The 17,776-nt window shown below is 40.1% G+C and overlaps 1 protein-coding gene across 3 annotated transcripts in view; it reads right to left on the bottom strand.

The window, feature by feature from the left end:
- UBAC2 (UBA domain containing 2) overlaps window positions 1-17,776 on the bottom strand; it is a 103,784-nt gene that overhangs the window by 22,593 nt on the left and 63,415 nt on the right. For 2 of the 3 annotated variants that reach the window (XM_083818773.1, XM_083818775.1), the window contains exons 5-6: window positions 10,993-11,116; window positions 9,107-9,154 (exon numbers count right to left, since the gene is read on the bottom strand). In XM_083818773.1, the coding sequence (XP_083674899.1) occupies window positions 9,107-9,154; window positions 10,993-11,116 (172 nt within the window). The remainder of the gene's footprint in view (window positions 1-9,106; window positions 9,155-10,992; window positions 11,117-17,776) is intronic. The other variant, XM_083818774.1, reaches the window with a different exon arrangement.

Here is a 17,776-nt window from a genome sequence, read left to right on the forward strand (position 1 = left end):
GCTCCACTACTGACTGAGATATTTTAAATCTTTTATTTGATTAACACTAAAAAAGAAAATCAAACAAAGAAACCAATGTCAAAAGTTATGCTGAAAATTATTTTGCCTAATAGTAAGAACTTGACAGAATTAAATGTCAGCAAATGCTAAATTACTTTGGTCTGAATAATTTAAATAAATTCATCCTATGTATTCAAGATTTTTTTAAAAAATATTTTTTCAGGTAACAAATAAAAGGCAAATAACTATTCTCAAGGTGAAGTGACGTTTTTACATCTATTTTATCTGCTTTATCCTTAGGACATTCCTAATTCTATCCAACTAGAATAAAACAAGGAATTGAAGTCTGTGTCGAGATTGTGTATTTACCATTGTCAGAGAAACACATCATTTACCAAACCAAGACAGATCGTGTGAAAACCACCCAACAATAAAACCACTGCACGTGTATTTTCAACTTGCAGTTATAACCTGCAATATAATTGTAATATAGTGGATTATTTTGTTTGAGGTTTCTCTGGGGAAATAGTCATTAAGAGTATAAACAACCCTTTGTGACAGTTAGCTTGACAGAAAAAAACTCTAATAATATACTATTTTTCTTCCATTTCCTTCCCAGTTGACTTGGGGCTTATATATTTTCTGAAGACCTTGACCTTTTTTTTTTCTTCAGTGTCCATCCAGGCTATCTCCATTGACCAAGTGTAATCATGATGAGATCTCAATCATTCTTTGTGTATGTGCAGGCACAGATGTAATGCCATTTCAGCACAGTATATCTATCATGCACTTGCATTTGTGACCTATGGGTAGGCTGCACTGGGTCACTGGTAGAGTTCTACAGACAACAGTCATCATAGTGTTAACCAAACCTCTTTACCTAAAAGATCATGATTGGATTTATCTGCCCCAATGTAGACATCTACAGTTTAAAAGCCTACATATGAGCTAGTAGTTTAAAGTTGGTTTCATAGTCAACAAAGAGAAATAGGCATTGCTGAGATGTGACTCATTTTATGGCAGAAGTCTTCAAAGTACACACAGCTGAATTACTCTCACAGATTCCCTCTCTAATCAGTGAAGAAGTAGATGCTTCTAGGACACATCTCATCCTAATCTAACTGCAGCATTGTAGTCATAATGATGTAAATGGACAGGCTAAGAAAGGTTGGTAGAAGCAATATGACTCTTATTGAACCAGCTGGCAAAATCAGACCAGATTTTGGACACACTAACTCTTCTTCAGATCTGAGAGAGAAATTGAAAACTTCAAAGTGAAATACAAACCAAAAGCTAAAATACATTTTTCTACGGGATCTCAGAAGTCACGGGTATAAAAGACACAGCATCTTATCAGATATCATTACCTTCTCCCTTCCTATTTCACGATTTTCTCCTTTCTTCCAGAACTGGAAATATCTGCATCCCCCTCTTCCACAAATAAATATGACCCCACTTCCACAAGAAGATCCCTTGTATGCCAGATGAATCAATTATTTTTCTTCTCAGATGCTTAAACTGACATAGGAGTAAATGTTTTCAGCTAGGTCTTTAAATGCAGCTGTCCAGATAACAGCAAGGTGTCTAAGCTCCCATGACAAAGGGGGTAAGTCAACACAGTGAACAGAATGTGGAGACATGCATCTCAAGGCCAGCCACCTACAGTCACTCAACTGAACGCTGACTGACCACTGCTCACATGCAGACAACTCAACATAGTTTTGTGTGGGATTCAGCACATCTCCTAGCTTAGATAAGGATATTTGTACCGGTCTTAAACTTAGGACAGACAAAAAGACAATATTTCTTCCTCATTTCCTAATCTCTGTTACTCTATTGCTTTTCCATTTCTTATTTCAGGTTATGGACTTCACAACCTACGTGCTGAGCTTCCTGAACTGAATTGCCGGCAGGTCAAAGGAAGTGATCCTTCCTCTCTCTTCCGAGCTCTGGTAAGGCTGTATCTGGAATACTGTGCCCAGTTCTGCACTCCTCAGTACAAGAAAGATATGGACTGGCTGGAGGAAGTCCAGTGCAAATCAGGACGATGATTAGGGAACTGGAGCATCATTCACATGTGGAGAGGCTGAGATTGCTGGGCCAGTTTGTCTTGGAGAAGAGAAGACTTGGGATTTTATCAATGTAGACAAAAACTTTAAGATAAAAAACTTATTTTTTAATCAACAAGAAGGTTACAATATACTTATGAAACTATCTATAATTTGGAAAATTGACACAAAAGGGGGTGTCCTTAAAAGTCTCTCTGAAGGACACCCCCCTTTTATGTCAATTTTTCAAAACAGAAATGCACTATTAAGTAGTCTATTGCCAGGTATTTGGATGAAAATGAACTCGTAATGAAAACAGCAATAGCAATAAAAGTCTTTTTCAAGTACTATTACTGTTACTATGAATATATTATATTTTATTTTAAACGATATCAATATTCAAAACAGTAATGGATCATTTATCTATTTCTTAACATTGCTTCACATTTCATACTTCTAATACGTTTTGCCCTCACCATAGCCTTTCGTAATTCAAAACTTAGAAGAATGAATTAAAGCTGTGATTTCATTTATTATAAATAGTTAACTTTTATCTGCCCTGAACTTAAATTCAAATACTGTTTAAATATAAATCAACAGCACAAAAACAATTAGTGCACGGCTTTCATATTTTTTACAATTATCCAAACTCAATCCTATTAGACTGACTCTTTTGTCTTACCAAAGCACTACTACAAGGCATGTTATTAGATAGAAGTATCACAGAATCATAGAATATACTGAGTTGGAAGGGACCCACACGGATCATGCGGTCCGACTCCTGGCTCCACACAGGATCACCCAAATATCAGACGACGTATCTGAGAGAGTTTTCCAAATGTTTCTTGAACTCTGTCAGGCTTGGTGCCATCAACCACTTCCCTGGGGAGCCTGTCCCAGTGCCCGACCACCCTCTGGGTGCAGAACCTTTCCCTAACCCCCAGCCTGACCCTCCCCTGTCCCAGCTCCATGCCGTTCCCTCGGGTCCTGTCGCTGTCCCCAGAGAGCAGAGCTCAGCGCCTGCCCCTCCGCTCCCCTCGTGAGGGAGCTGCAGGCCGCCATGAGGCCTCCCCTCGGCCTGCTCTGCTCTGGGCTGAACAAACCAAGGGACCTCAGCCACTCCTCATACATCTTGCCCTCTAGACCCTTCACCATCTTTGCTGGCCCTCCTTTGGATGTTCTCTAATAGTTTTATGTCTTTCTTATATTGTGGTGTGCAAAACTGCACACAGTACTTGAAGTGAGGCCACACCAGCGCAGAGCATTGGCAATCACTTCCCTCAACCAGCTAGCAACGCCGTGCTTGATGCACCCCAGGATGTGGTTGGCCTTCATGGCTGCCAGGGCACAGTGCTAGCTCATACTCAACTTGCTCTTGACCAGGACCCCCAGATCCCTTTCCATGGGGCTGCTCTCTGGCCTCTTGTCCTGCAGTCTGTACGTATACCCAGGCTTGGCCCATTCCAGATGTGGAATCTGGCACTTGCTCTTGTTAACTCCATTCAGTTGGTGATGCCCAGCTCTCCGATTTCTCAAGACCTCTCTGCAAGACCTCTCTGCCCTTGAGGGACTCAACAGCTCCTCCTAATTTAGTGTTGTTTGCAAACTTAGTATATAGAATCCTGCATCCTGATCATTAACGAAAACATTAAAGAGAACTGGCCCTAAAATGGAGCCCTACAGAATCCCACTAGTAAGTGGCTGCCACCCTGATGTAACCCCATTTACTCTAATCCTTTGTGTCTGTTTGTTCAGGCTCAAATTTTTCACCCATCACATTATGTATTTGCCTAGCTGTATGCTGGACATTGTCCAGAAGGATACTGTGAGAAACAGTATCAAAAGCTTTGCTGAAATCCAAAAAGACTGTATAAACTGCCGTCCTTGGTCAACAGATGAGTAACCTTGTCATAAAAGGAAATTAAGTTCCTTAAAAAGGACTTGGAACAGGATGCCCAGGGAAGTAGCTGAGTCAATATCCCTGGAGGTATTCAAAAGATGTGTAGATGTGGTGCTTGGAGACATGGTCTAGACATAGACTTGGCAGGGCTAGGTTAAAGGTTGGACTCGACAATCTTAGGGGTCTTTTTCAACCCAAATGACTCTATGATTCTATGACTTTCCCCTCGTGAACCCACGTCAACTATGACCAATGACTGTGTTGTCTTTCAAGTGTTTTTCACTAACTCCCACAGTAATCTTCTCCATGACTTTACCAGGCACTGCAGTGAGACTGACAGGCCTGTAATTACCAGGGTCTTTTTTCTTACCCTTCTTGAAAACTGGTACAAACGTTTGCCAGCCTGCAGTCAACTGGGACCTCTCCAGATTCCCAAGACTGTTGAAGCAGGTTTATCTTAATCACCATTTATAATCATGTAGTTACAAGGAATTCAAGGAAGACCATACTTTGACATACTTTCACACTGATTATAGATCTATGCAAGACTAAACGGGAAATACTTAACTGGAGGATGAAGAAGGTTATATGGCAAGATGTGAATTTTGGAGGTAACTGCTCACTACATTATCAGACCCTTCAAAGATACTGTTCAAGAAATCTGGCTTATATTTAATACTAATTTTAAGTATGTAGGAAGGATGATGTCTTAAGTGTGAATAATACACTGAGGGGCAATAGAGATCTTTCTGAAATCCCTTCAAAACATTTTTTAAAACAACGAACAGTTCAGTGAGGCTTGTTCAAAATCACTTAAAATGTGGAAGTGGAGGAGGAGAAGGAAGAGGAGGAGGAAGAAGAAAATCAATGATTCTTAGGTCTGATCAGATATTAATTGCATAATATTACTTTTAAGGCAAGGACTAAAAAAATTAAAGTCCAGTTTAAAATTTTGCCCAGTCCAATCACATCTTATCCTATAAAGGCCGATCTATCATTGACAGGAATTCACTATAGAAAAACATCCAAGCTGAACAACTAACAAACAGAAAGGGTGAATAAAGTTCGTAACAACCCGAATTGAAAACGATCCGAAGTGCACTCCTGAGCATTTAACAACGGATATCTGTAGTCTATGTAAAACCAAGTTAGCAAATTCAAAACTAACGACTACAACATCCAATAATGAGAACTAAAGTTAAAACTAAGCGTTCAGCAATATCTGAAATATTGATTCTCTACAGTTTTCCTATATCTAAAGTATGAAAAATCTTTTCATACAACCTGGGAAAAGTAAATGAGAGGGTGGTACAGAAACAATTCAGAAAGCTGTTCTATCTGGCTTAGTAAAATCTGCAAAGATTTTTTTTAGAAACTTCAGAATTTGTAAGGTTAAAACTACTTAAATTTCCGAAGCTTTGAGCTGAACTCTAGATAAATTCAAAGCAGCTCCCAGAAGACCTGGGGGTATTCCAAATTTTGAACTTTATGCAGTGCACATCACCTTACAAACAAATAAACAAATGACTGTAGATAAGAAGAAAGAGGCAACAAGACTACAATTACAGAAATGGCCTGAAAGATATTTTTCCGTATGAAATACAGACGTACCAACACAGTTAGCAGAAACCTTGGCACGTGATCTGTACAGTGACAATGTTATATGAGTGGCTGTAGGGAACTACATGTCCCAGTGGTCATATCTCATAAGATGGTATCAGCCTGAATTTCCTTCTTGAAGCAGGTATACTGTAGGCTATAATTCAGTGAGCCTTGACATGTTCCTCAAACTTCACTCCTGAAAGAGTATTCCAATGAGAAGTCTAAGATAAGAACCCAAGAGCTTTTTTTTAAAGGAGAAAAGAGGGAGAAAAGATGGCTTGACGTGTATGTTTCCAACAAAACATTCAAGTGGATACTGTTTGTTAAGGTGTTCTGACTGTTTTAAAGAAAAAAAATTAGTAGGGAAACTGTTTCTGGGCTTTACTAAATTGAGTGATATGCATTACAAGGAAACACTTCTGTAAACAATTATTGAAAATTTCTGGCTTCAAGTCAAATGGAAGTAGGCTCCATCTGACTTTTGTGACACATCTGCACCTCTAATCTGAAGCTTCCTAATTTCATGGCACTGAAAAGATCTATCATAAGAAATAAATCTGGATTGTATGTGTCAAGTATGTTATATTCCAGGTAAAACAAATCACAAAAAAATAAATTAGTCTCATAAACAATAAGAAGACTAACATTACAGATGACTTATTACATCAGATCTGTGAATATTTACAGTATATTTCTAAACCTCTCTCTCCCTCTCCATCTCTCTCTCACAAATAAAGACCATGTATTTATGCAGTATGTTTTATACAACATACCAGCAACTGAAACTACTCGGCCCACAGGTACTCCAGCATCATCTGGAGGGTTAAAAATTGCATTTAAGAGTGTATTCCTATATTGAGTCAAAGTTGGTGACCTACAAAGATAGATCTTATGGCACAGACAGACACACCACAACTTTTGTATTCTGGTAAGAGAACACATGACGTTTAAAATTCCCTATCTCCAGACAGATTACATCAGTGCCTACCCATATAGTCATACATATGTGCAAACACATACGCACACTGAAACATTTTTGTACGTGATGAATCCCTCAAAACCACTGAAAACATGAACTCATGGAGTTCCTTTATACCCTGAGATTCACACAGAAGTCTAAAAGCATGAACAAGGATGAATACAGAAATTCCTCTCCAGTGCCCCGTCCTGTAACTGGAAAGTCAGGTCTCATTTAGTCTAAGAGTGTTCGTTGTGTGTTGAAATATGCAATGTGACAATTTCAATAAACCTACAATGGGAACATCCTGAAGAGAAAGTGGGAAACTGAAAACAATACAGAAATTGTTCAGGCACCGTCCATTTTAATACTCCAGATAAGCAGAAGTGCAGCAAAAGCTAAATTGCAGAACAGCACTGTGTACAGTCATATGAGTGTCTAAGTGATCTCTAGATCTAAAAATACAGTGAAGCATATAATAGGCAGTGAACTAGTGACTACGTATCACAGCTAGCTGACTTGGTATTCATATATTTGCTAAATCTGTTCTACAAAAACATGAAAATTTGATTCAACAAAGATATAGCACGTTAGACAATGAAAACAGCAGTAACAATTAAAAAAGTATGTAGTTTGTCGGAATGACTTAATATTGATTTGACAACCCATGCAATTCTGTAATTGTACACATACATATGTTATCAAGTATCTATACCTGTAGCGTTAAACGGTTGCCCTACAAATTTTCATGTTTTTCTTCAGACTACTTAATGTACTGTGAAACTTTACTCCTTTATCCCTTTTCTCAAAAGACACCAAATTATCATTTCTAACAGAGGAGAAAATGAGACTTCCTATTCACAGAAGCATGATAGATATGCTGTGCAAAAATGGCTGAAATTCATATTGGACTCGACGATCTTGAACGTCTTTTCCAACCTAAATGATTCTATGATTCTATGAACTATTTTACAAATTGTAGCATGCATTACAAGAATGGCAGAATGTAGATATCTGTTTGTTGCAGAAAAAAAAAGAGACTGAAAAAAGTCTGATGATGACTTAATTCATCCTGACTGAAGCAATACGAAACATTAAATATCTTTTTTAAGCTTTCCTGTGACACACGGAAAGCTCAGTTTATTCCCATGGACTTATACCTATGTAAAACAGACTGTCAACCTGCAATTAAAAAACAATCATTTATGAAGAAGAAGGAAGCTGCATTATACACCTGAATAAAACTGTACATTAAAAGGGAATTAAAATAAGAACTGACATGAAAAATAATACTTGAGCATTTTTTTCAAAGTCTGTATAACCAAGTAAACATACAGTTCCTACCACCAGGAAAAAGGGGGGTTAAAATGCCTTTCCTTTCCTTTTCCTTTTATTTCCTTTCCTTTCCTTCCCTCCCTGATGAACACCTGTTCAAAAGGAAGGGCTATTAAAAGAGACAGAAGAGTAACAGGAAGGCTAGAGCGTTTGGAGGAAGTCACAGATCCTTAGTTAGGTTCAGAGGCTTGGGATGGTCTCCAGGAAAGAAATCCTGGTTTGTTAAATACTCTGTTTTCATCTATATTTATGGTAAGACCGAACTGCTGAGCAGGCTTCACTGTTTACTGCTCTGTCACTTGTGTTAGTTTTCCTGCTGGCTCACAGTATATTTGGAACATCCAGTGGAAATGGTAAGAGACCAACGCACTGAATTATAGCAGCAATATGTAATGGATCCACAGGCATTTCACTCCAAGTTTACCTAAATTCAAATTTTCAGATTCTAATAGCAAGGACAGAATTTAAGTTTTTCATGAGATAGCCTCAATATAATGATTAGCTAGTTTGGAAGACGTGGCACTTTCACTGTTTGAAAAGCAGACAGTATTTTCAGCCAATAAATCACTGTTCGAGCTCTTCATTTCTAAGTCTGCAAAATTTTAAAAGAAGTTTATTTGTATCTAACAATCTGGGAGAGGTAGTACAATCTTTTTTAGCACTACATACCCTAGCGCTGAGAACAGCGTCAGCAAGAAAGAAGACAGACCACACCGACTTTATTTAAATGATATGAAGAAAGTGATTTCAAAACTTTACTGCCTCTATCACGGTGTGAAACAGCTATACTACATGTGTCCTAGGAGAACAGCAAAACATGAAATCCTCTCAGCAAAAAGTTAAAAGCTGCTTTCTGGAATAAAAGCTTGAGGCTTGCTAAAACAGGATAAACAACTGGGTAAATAGAGTATGTAATAAAAGCAAACGGTATTGCAATTGGTATTTTTTTTACCATTTCCACAACAGCTTCATTTATAGTTGTAGCTTCAAAGCTATGTCCATGACAGTAAATTTAATTTTAGGGGTCATATAACGTTGGGAACCTGTAAATATTACCCAGCTCTTTTTCTATATGTCAGTTTATCACCAGCCAGTCAGGGCTTTACACCTTCCGAAGTTAAAAGACAAAAACTTTCTACTTACTGTTACAATGAAAAACATTACTCAGTAATTTCAGCTCTTTTTGAGTCCAAAGATACTGCACTGATTGTATATGTAACAAAGCGTTTTAAGCAACACAATTTTTAAAACAGTAAGACTTACCAATCCACTTAAGGCTAAAATCCAGATGTAGGAACCAGAGGTTAAGAGCTGGAAGGTAAGAGTAGCAATGTAAAATTTCAATTTTACATGGCTGTTGTTGTCTGAGCTAATATGTTGCAACATTGTATAGGCTATATACTTATCATGACAGTAGGAAAAGCCACAAATGTACTTCTGTGAAAATTCATTTTAACATTAACAAATATACATTCCAGAAGTAGCAGAAGTGGAAAAAACCACGGGGATCCAACATTTTTGCTTCTTCTACAGAACAATACATTTTATTTTCATATAGCATACTAAGTATAACAGGATGTCAGTTATAGGCTCCACAGAAAAACAAGTCTGAAAGACAGACAGAAGCAAAGGAAATGACTCAGCAGCAGCGGGAGAAGAGTTCCAAGTGGGGCAGTGCAAGTGAAGCTCTTAGACATGTAGCCACAGAGAGACTAAGCGTGAGCATCAAAATGAAAGAAATGAAGTTCTCACCGAGTGGCATATTTGCAGACATGAAATCAAAGAAATCAGTTGGAGTGAATTTAAAAAAAAAATCTAGATACACCAACAGGGTTGCCCATCTTTTCTAATAAACTGTAGGTGACTCATCACCTGGAGAAGGTTATCGTTAGCTGGGAAAACGGGCTAAAAATTAGGCTGATACTGGTTACTAAAATAGCTCTGTGAGATGCAGCCTGAATGATGAAAACACCTTCTCTCTAGGCTCTGACTTTGGAAAGACTGACTTGAGGTAAGGGTAGAGTTTACAAATGAGGGAAAGGCAAATGAGTTACTCTCAGCCTCTGTGTGACGGCAGCGACCGTTCTGTACGCAGGAGGGAAAGACCCCGTGAGATGCAGTGATTATTAACAGCGGTGATCTGTATCTGATCTTGTATGTATGAAAGCAAGAGGCAAGGGGCACAAAGGAAAAGAGCTCAGACAGTATCACTGGTGTCACTAGGACTAGAATAATAATGGTATTGATGATTTGGGGAGAGAGGAAACGGGATTGCTGAAGGATCAGGAAGAAAGGGTGCTGGAGCAGAAATTAAAGGAGTCCAAATGCTGAACAGCAACACGAACGAATGAAATGTTCAAGAGGAGCAGAAGCCACTGTTCTGAAACTGACCATTCATTCTAAAATACTCTGTACCACATCACATAATTAGGGTGCTTTCCACTGCTAGTTTTAGAGCTATATTTGAGTCTCTGGAATATATAAAAATGAGTACAATTTCTCATAAGTTCACACATCTCCTGTCATTTCTAGGCTGTTGTGTTTTTTCTTAAAAAAAGAAAACTCCTCTTTCTGTATCAGTTACCTCTCTTTTTCCATTCACATTTAACATAATACTATTTGAGAGTGCTGTGCTCTACATCACATTATTTTAAATAATCTGTCACATGGATAGAAATTAACAAATTTATATAAAAATGTAATTCAGCCAAATCCTTGGTTATTTACTGACTGTCTTACGATAGAAAAATACTGCATTCTAGCTTTGTTTGAGCTCTAACAGGCAAGTGGAAAATAAACAAAAACAAGAATACAAGCAAATTAGAAAGGTAAAAGATACATGTGTATTTGCAAAAGGTCTTGGCTCATTTTTTTAAGCGCCCCCCCCCCAGATTTACAGCGTTTTTATTTTATATTGTCCTATGCATGACATTCAGGAAAGAAGACAATAGAAGAAAATATAACATGCTCAACTCTTCAGTGTGTAGAAAGGCATACTAGAAACACATTTTTCAATATTTTAGTTCATGGGGAAGTCACTAGCTAAACATAGGTGGAATCATACATGTGGAAGCACCAAAATCATACAAAAACACTAACTGCTACATTATTAAATCACTCAAAGATGATCAAGCAAGTACATACCATACCTGTAAACCTAGTATATAGACCAATGTCTTGTTTGTGATAGAAAAGTGTCCTAGTACTTGTGTCACCTGCACTCTTGGAATGGAGCAATAAAACGGTACAAACAGAGCAAACACGGGACCCAAGCTGCAAAAAGAAAGATACAGATGGTTAGTAAGAATGATACTAGTAATAATGGTATATAACAATAAAAGGTTATTAATCCTGTCTATGTAGTCAAAACATAGTATTGCCTTGCAAAAAAAAAGGTCTTCCTAGCAAATCAATGATTTGATGACTTCTGGTGTTCAGGATAATAGATTCACTAGCAAATATTCAACTACTCTTCTTTGGCGAATATCCCTGCTAAGAATAAACAGGTGACAAAAAGTATCTTATTTCCAAGTGTTTAGGACCGGAGGCAGCAAAGAAGGCAACATATTTACTCTACCAGCCAACTGTTTCTATAAAATACAGCCCACAAAAAGAACTCTTCCACACCAGAACAAAACATCTTTTATCCAGATAGAAAGATTATACGTCTCCCCAGAGGTCATGGAAATAACTTCACTTACGAAGCTAAGCTCCTATTATTCACCCAGGCTTAAGGTGTGACAGGATTAGACTGTAGTATTTAAGATGGGAATATTAACAGTTCTATTTAACTTCCATTTTGACAGTGACTCCCGTGACCATACAAACAAGTAACTTTTTTAGAGTGTTCACCTTAATCACAGCACAAGATGCCTACTAAGTTTCTAAACCCTATTTGGAAGCAGTTTCACCGAATTTGAGACTCAAGCATCTTCTACAATGACCAGATACCTAGACTGAACTTATGGACATAACCCAGTACATTTCATCCATATACCCCCACACAAAGCCTGTGTTCTTTATGATAAAATGCTTACGCTTCCAGGAAGCTAAACCATAGATTGAAAACACCAGGAGAGACCCCACTAGAACCAACTCCAAAGGCATGGCTTCGGAGTGATTCTGGAAGAAAACACTTTCTAGGGTGGAGATGGGGAGAAAAAAAAGGCCACTTCAGACAGACAGCAAAGGAAGCTGCTTTGGAAGATGCTTTCAGATTCCAGTGAGGGGACTGCCACATCTGTACGTAAGCCATTAACACCACTGACTTCAGACTATGAAGAGACCCGCTCCCCACCTCCACAAGAGCTTAGCCCTCTGCTGTCCTTCGACCCCTCTCCAGCCCAAAGCGCTGTTGGCACAGATTTGCTGGTGAACTGCTCTGCCTAGCTACTAAGCCACTCCTGAAGAAAAGGATCACGTCAAGTCGAGTTCCCCCGCTCCCCTGCCACTTGAGCAACCGTGGCAATGTCAAAATGATAATTTTTGCACCTGGTGCAACTCGCCAGTGTGTGGCAGGGACCACAGCCACAGGTAGCTCCCAGGCATCGAGCTCCGGCCCACGGCTGGGGTGAGGATGTCTGCGAAGCGCACGCCCACCCCAGCTGGCCCCTCACTTCTTCTGACAGAAGTGGGATGTTCCAAAGGACAATTTTACACCACTTACCAGCTTATCGAAAGTTTCAAGAGTTACAGTTTCCACAGGCCTTTAAGAGAAAGGGATCTTATCATTCTCAATGCGATTTCTGCACACAGCATAAACCAGGACCTAAGTAACTTGAAGCGTTCACTTAAAAATACCTTTCCCTTCTAAAGGAGCTACTGGTAGGAGTAATGCTATGTGAAATGGTGGTCTGAATATTAAAATTCTCATTTCCTGAATAACTGCCAAATACAACACCCACAGCTATGAAGAAAACCTGATGATTAAGTACACAGTTCACATATTTTTACTCTTAATGAACAGTGGCTTAAGAACGCTTCATTATCATGTTGACTGTTATATTTGAAGTTCAGCTTGTTGAAAACCTCCCTCTCTGAGGGCTTAAATGTTGCTTAGTTGAAGGACATAAAAACATTTTAGTATCATCTGCTTCAGACAGGGTCAGGTGTACATAAATGTAGAGAGAACAACTCAGGAACTACTGAAAAATGTTCAATTTCACATACGATCTCCCCTACATAAACAGAAAACACCTGTATAACACACAGCACATTCTTAAAATAAACTGAAATTATTTAAGTTGTAGGAGTAGATAGGCACAGCTAAGCGACTGCCACACACAAAAATAATTCTTCGTCAGACTTGCTTCCACTGTAAACCATATTCACTGAAGCAAACCAAGGTTTATAAGCGAAGAGAGAAGGAAAACAAAGAAAAAAGACTGATCTTTTCCCCCTCTTGGAAAAGTTATTATAAATGATTTCTGTCTACAGAATGTGATTCTTTCTATCCTTACCAAGTGACTTGAGGGAGTACCAAAACTGTGGCACGCTTTTCAGGTTTTATTCCTCCTGTGATAAATAGTGACTCAGACACAGAGATTTTGCATGCAAGAGTGCACTCAATCATAGGTTGGGAAATTACAAAAAGGAACTTCCCATGACCATACGTGTGTTTTACAAAGAGGTTACAGAATGTTAAAAGGTGCCCTCAGTGTTAATATTCACCATTAACGTCAACAGAAAACACAGAAGGCACCATCCCAGATCGGGGTAGGGATCTGATTCCAAGTCCAGTGTCTGGCACTGCTCAGAACCTGAAAATCTAGAGGAGCTTGAGGAAATGTAGTAGTAGATTTTGTTCCTAAAACTGTAAGTCAGTAGACATCACAGACAAAGACGTAACATTTTATCTTTTTAGAAAGAGTTCATATCTACTATAAACAGGTATTAGACAAATACCCATTCAGGTATCCCACAGGGTACAGAGAGAGATGTCCAATGTTGCTGTTAGGTTGTTCTCATTATCATTGAAACGATACGGTGGTCAGGGTGGGTTCCTGATAACTAGAAAAATGCAAATGCCCCCGCCCTCTTCAAGGAGGGCAAGAAGATAATTCAGGCAGCTATGAGCCTCACCTCAGTCCCTTGGAAAGTTAAAGAACAAATCTCTTAGAAGCCAACTCCAGGCATATGAAGGGCAAGGTGACTGCTAAGCCAGTATTGATTTACCAAGGGCAATCCATGTCTGATCAATCTGATTGCTTTCTGTTGTGAGGTTGACAGGTTGGAGAAACAGGCTGACAGGAACCTTATGGAGTTCAAGAGAAACAACTGTGAAGTCTTCCACCAGGGTTGGAATAACCCTCTGCAACAGTATAAAATGGCTAGAAAACAGATTTGCAGAAAAGAAGCTGGAGAATCCTTATTAGTCAGCGGTTCCCCCCTTGCAGGGATGGCCTCGGGCTGTATTAGCAAGCATGTAGTCACCAGGCCAAGATAATAAGTTCAGTACTTCTGAGCCTGAACCTGAATCACTGTGTCCACTTTTGGGCTCCTCACTACAAGAAAGGCATTGATATACTGGAGTAAGTCCAGCTGAGGAAAATGATTGTCCAGTACTGTACCAGGTTGCCCAGAGCTAGAATCTCCAACCACAGAGATATTCAAGACTCAACTGGACACAGCCCTTTGTAACCTGTTCTAGTTAGACATGCTTTGAACATGGAGTTGAACTAAATGGCTCCCACAGGTCCAGTCAAGCCTAAACAACCCCATTATTCTGTGAATAACCAAAGCCTTGTTCCTGAAACTCTTGAACACTAGACAGATTTCTATTCCTGCATTTGACTGGACAGACACAAACATCCATTCATGATATATTTGGTTTACATGGCAAGATTTTGGTAGCATAGGGGCTGCAGCGATGGCTTTTGTGAAAAGAGATCAAGAGTTGCCCCCATGACGAAAAGCGCCAGTTCTAGTCAGCTCCACAACAGATCTTTTGCTGGAAAGCCGAGCCAATGAGTGACAATGGTTGCACCCCTGTGATAATACAATTTTAAAAGGCTAAAAAACACCTTGCAGCAGCTGTGAGTCAGAGGAATGAAGAAATGTGAGGGAAACAGCCCTGCAGCTCCCAAGGTGAGTGCAGAAGGAGAGCAGGGGGTGCTCCAGGCAGGCAGCAGCAGTTCCCCTGCGGCCTGTGGTGTGGCCCCTGGTGGAGCAGGCTGTCCCCCTGCAGCCCATGGGTCCCACACGGAGCAGATCTCCACGCTGCAGCCCGTGGAGGAGCCCCCGGTGGAGCAGGTGGATGTGGCCTGGAGGAGGCTGCGGCCCATGGAGAGCCGCCGCAGGAGCAGGCCCCGGGCCGGAGCTGCAGCCCGTGGAGAGGAGCCCACGCAGGAGCAGGGGTCTGGGGGGAGCTGCCGCCCACCCGTGGGGGACCCGTGCTGGAGCAGTTTGCTCCTGGGGGATGGACCCCGTGGTACGGAGCCGTGTGGGAGCAGTGCTTGAAGAGCTGCTGCCTGTGGGCAGCCCCCGCAGGCTCAGTTCGGGCAGGACGGCATCCCGTGGGGGGGACCCCACGTGGAGCAGGGGCAGGGAGGGACCGTGAAGGAGCAGCGGAGACGAAGTGTTAGGGACTGATGGCAGCCCCCATTCCCTGTTCCCCTGCGCTGCTTAGGGCAAGGAGGTAGGAGAGTCAGGAATGATGTTGAGACTGGGAAGAAAGCGATTGAGAGGAAGGTACTTTTAGTTTTGCTTTTATTTCTCACTATCCTAGAATAATTTTAATTGGTAATAATTTAATCTTTCCCAAGCTGATTCTGTTTCACCTGTGATGGTAAATGGTGAGCAATCTCTCTCTGTCCTCATCTCAATCCGCAACGTTTTCCATTTTATTTTCCCCACTGTCCTGCTGAGGAACTGGGGAGAGAGAGAGAGCAGCACGGTGGGCACCTGGTGACCAGCCATGGTTGACCCACCTCACATGCGCTGTAAATCAAAGGACTGGTACTTAGCTCTTTTCATTAAGTTAATTGTTTGGTAAGACACGGTCAGATTCGGCATCTAGTTTTATTGAAGGACTACTTCACTTCTCTCTTTCTCTTCACTTCTCCCTTTTCCTCCTCTCTTTGCCTTTCTCCTCATGCCTCAGCCCTTTGTTCCTCACACTGACAGGAACATCAGGAACAACATGGTAAATATCCTGCCAAGTGCCATGACTGGCTTCTGCTAGAAACTTGAGACGTTCACGTGCAAAGAAGGGACACAGACACATATGCTGACTAAACTCAGTTTATGCCTGCCTCATGTTTAGGAAGTTAATTTTAGTCATGTTGGTTAGAAAATAACATTTTCGAACAAAACAAAGAACTCTGAAACCCAAAAGATTAAATTCTGGAGTTTGAATGCTTTATATAGACACCATGTCCATCTCAAAGGCCTACTGTAGTAGCAGGCCCTAGGACGATTATGTTCTCATTTTGAATAGCGTGTTAGATTTCAACATTCGAGGTGAAAAAATCACAGCAAAACAGAAGAGAACACTACATCCTATGAAGCAATGAGACTGGTTTTGCATGGAGGAAAAAAAAATTGAAGAAACAGTACCACTGAGAGAAAAAACAACTGTATAAGCCTCTGTACAAACTACTGGCGTAGAACAAAGAATCGAGGGCTAGCATTTCTCATGAGAGAAACAGGCTTTTCAGAGTTTAAAGGGGTGATTATTAAACGCAGATTAATATAAAACATTTCACGTTAGTAAATGTTTTGTGTGCACAAAGTATAGGAAACAATGGTTCTGAAACACACGAAAAGACGGGTAGCTAACTTAAATGTTACTTCTGCAAAAATATCTGCTGCTGTCAATGGAAGTTCTGTGGGATTAAAATTTGCAGAAATAACCTGTTATTTTATTCAGAATGACTCACTACATTTACTAACTGCGGTACTGTCTTTTTCTTTGCTTCACATCATTAAAGCTCTTTGTAAAAACATCAGCCCGACAAATTCACAACCACATATTTTTGTGGGACTGAAAATATCAGTTATAAAAGCAGCCACACATAATACAAAGTGTGCTTTATCAGTAACTCAAGTTACCAAGTTTATTCAGCACCCTGCATTTCTACAGGCTGTCCAGATACTGCCAAATTATGCGTAAGGTGGCAGCCTTTATTCTGAAAATGTTAAGCAGTCTCAAAAAATATTCCTTAAAAGCAGGTAACTCCCTGAAATATGACAGCCCTTGACAGCTGCGATCCTCTAACTGATGGAGCCCAGGACTACAAGCAACCATCTACTGCACCCAACCTTTCTGCTAGACATGAGCAGGACACCCCAGTGCCTGAAGCTTCTTCACACCAGCAGAAACAGTAGGGTACGTTACCCAATATTCCTGTATTTAATTGCCAATATTTCACAGAAATACAGAAAAAAAAAAGATTAAAAAAAAAAAACTAACAAGACAACCAAGTCACAACCCTTAGTGAAGCTGTGCATCTTGAGGAGAAAAGAAAGTTTCCTCCTCTCCATGGGCATCTCGGCAGAATCACTGCAACTTTGGGTTCACTAAAATATACGACCAACAGATCACTTTGCAGTCCCTTTGTGAAGATAAAAGTCAGACGTCTACTGCTCCTACAAAAAGCTTTAGTTTTTAATGCCAAGACTATCTAATGATTTATTCCATAAACTGCTCAGTTCCATTTTAAACCAGTGTCACTTTCTTTTCCCTCCCTTCCCATCAGCAAGATAATCCAGAACTTTCCTTTTCTGCAGGCTAGAATCTTTCTTCCAATTTTGCTTGCAATTTGTTTACCACTAACAAGATGCTAACATTGTTCTTTAGCTCCTTCTACAAAGATCAGTTAATCATATCGCCTCTCAACCTTTGTTTTGCAAAGCTTAAGATATCTGTTATTCTTTCACAAAACTGTTCTCTGTTGCCCTGTTCAGCTATCTGCTGGCTGACCTAGAGTACGT

Source organism: Anser anser, assembly GCF_964211835.1.
Source record: "Anser anser genome assembly, chromosome: 1".
Lineage (NCBI taxonomy): Eukaryota > Metazoa > Chordata > Aves > Anseriformes > Anatidae > Anser > Anser anser.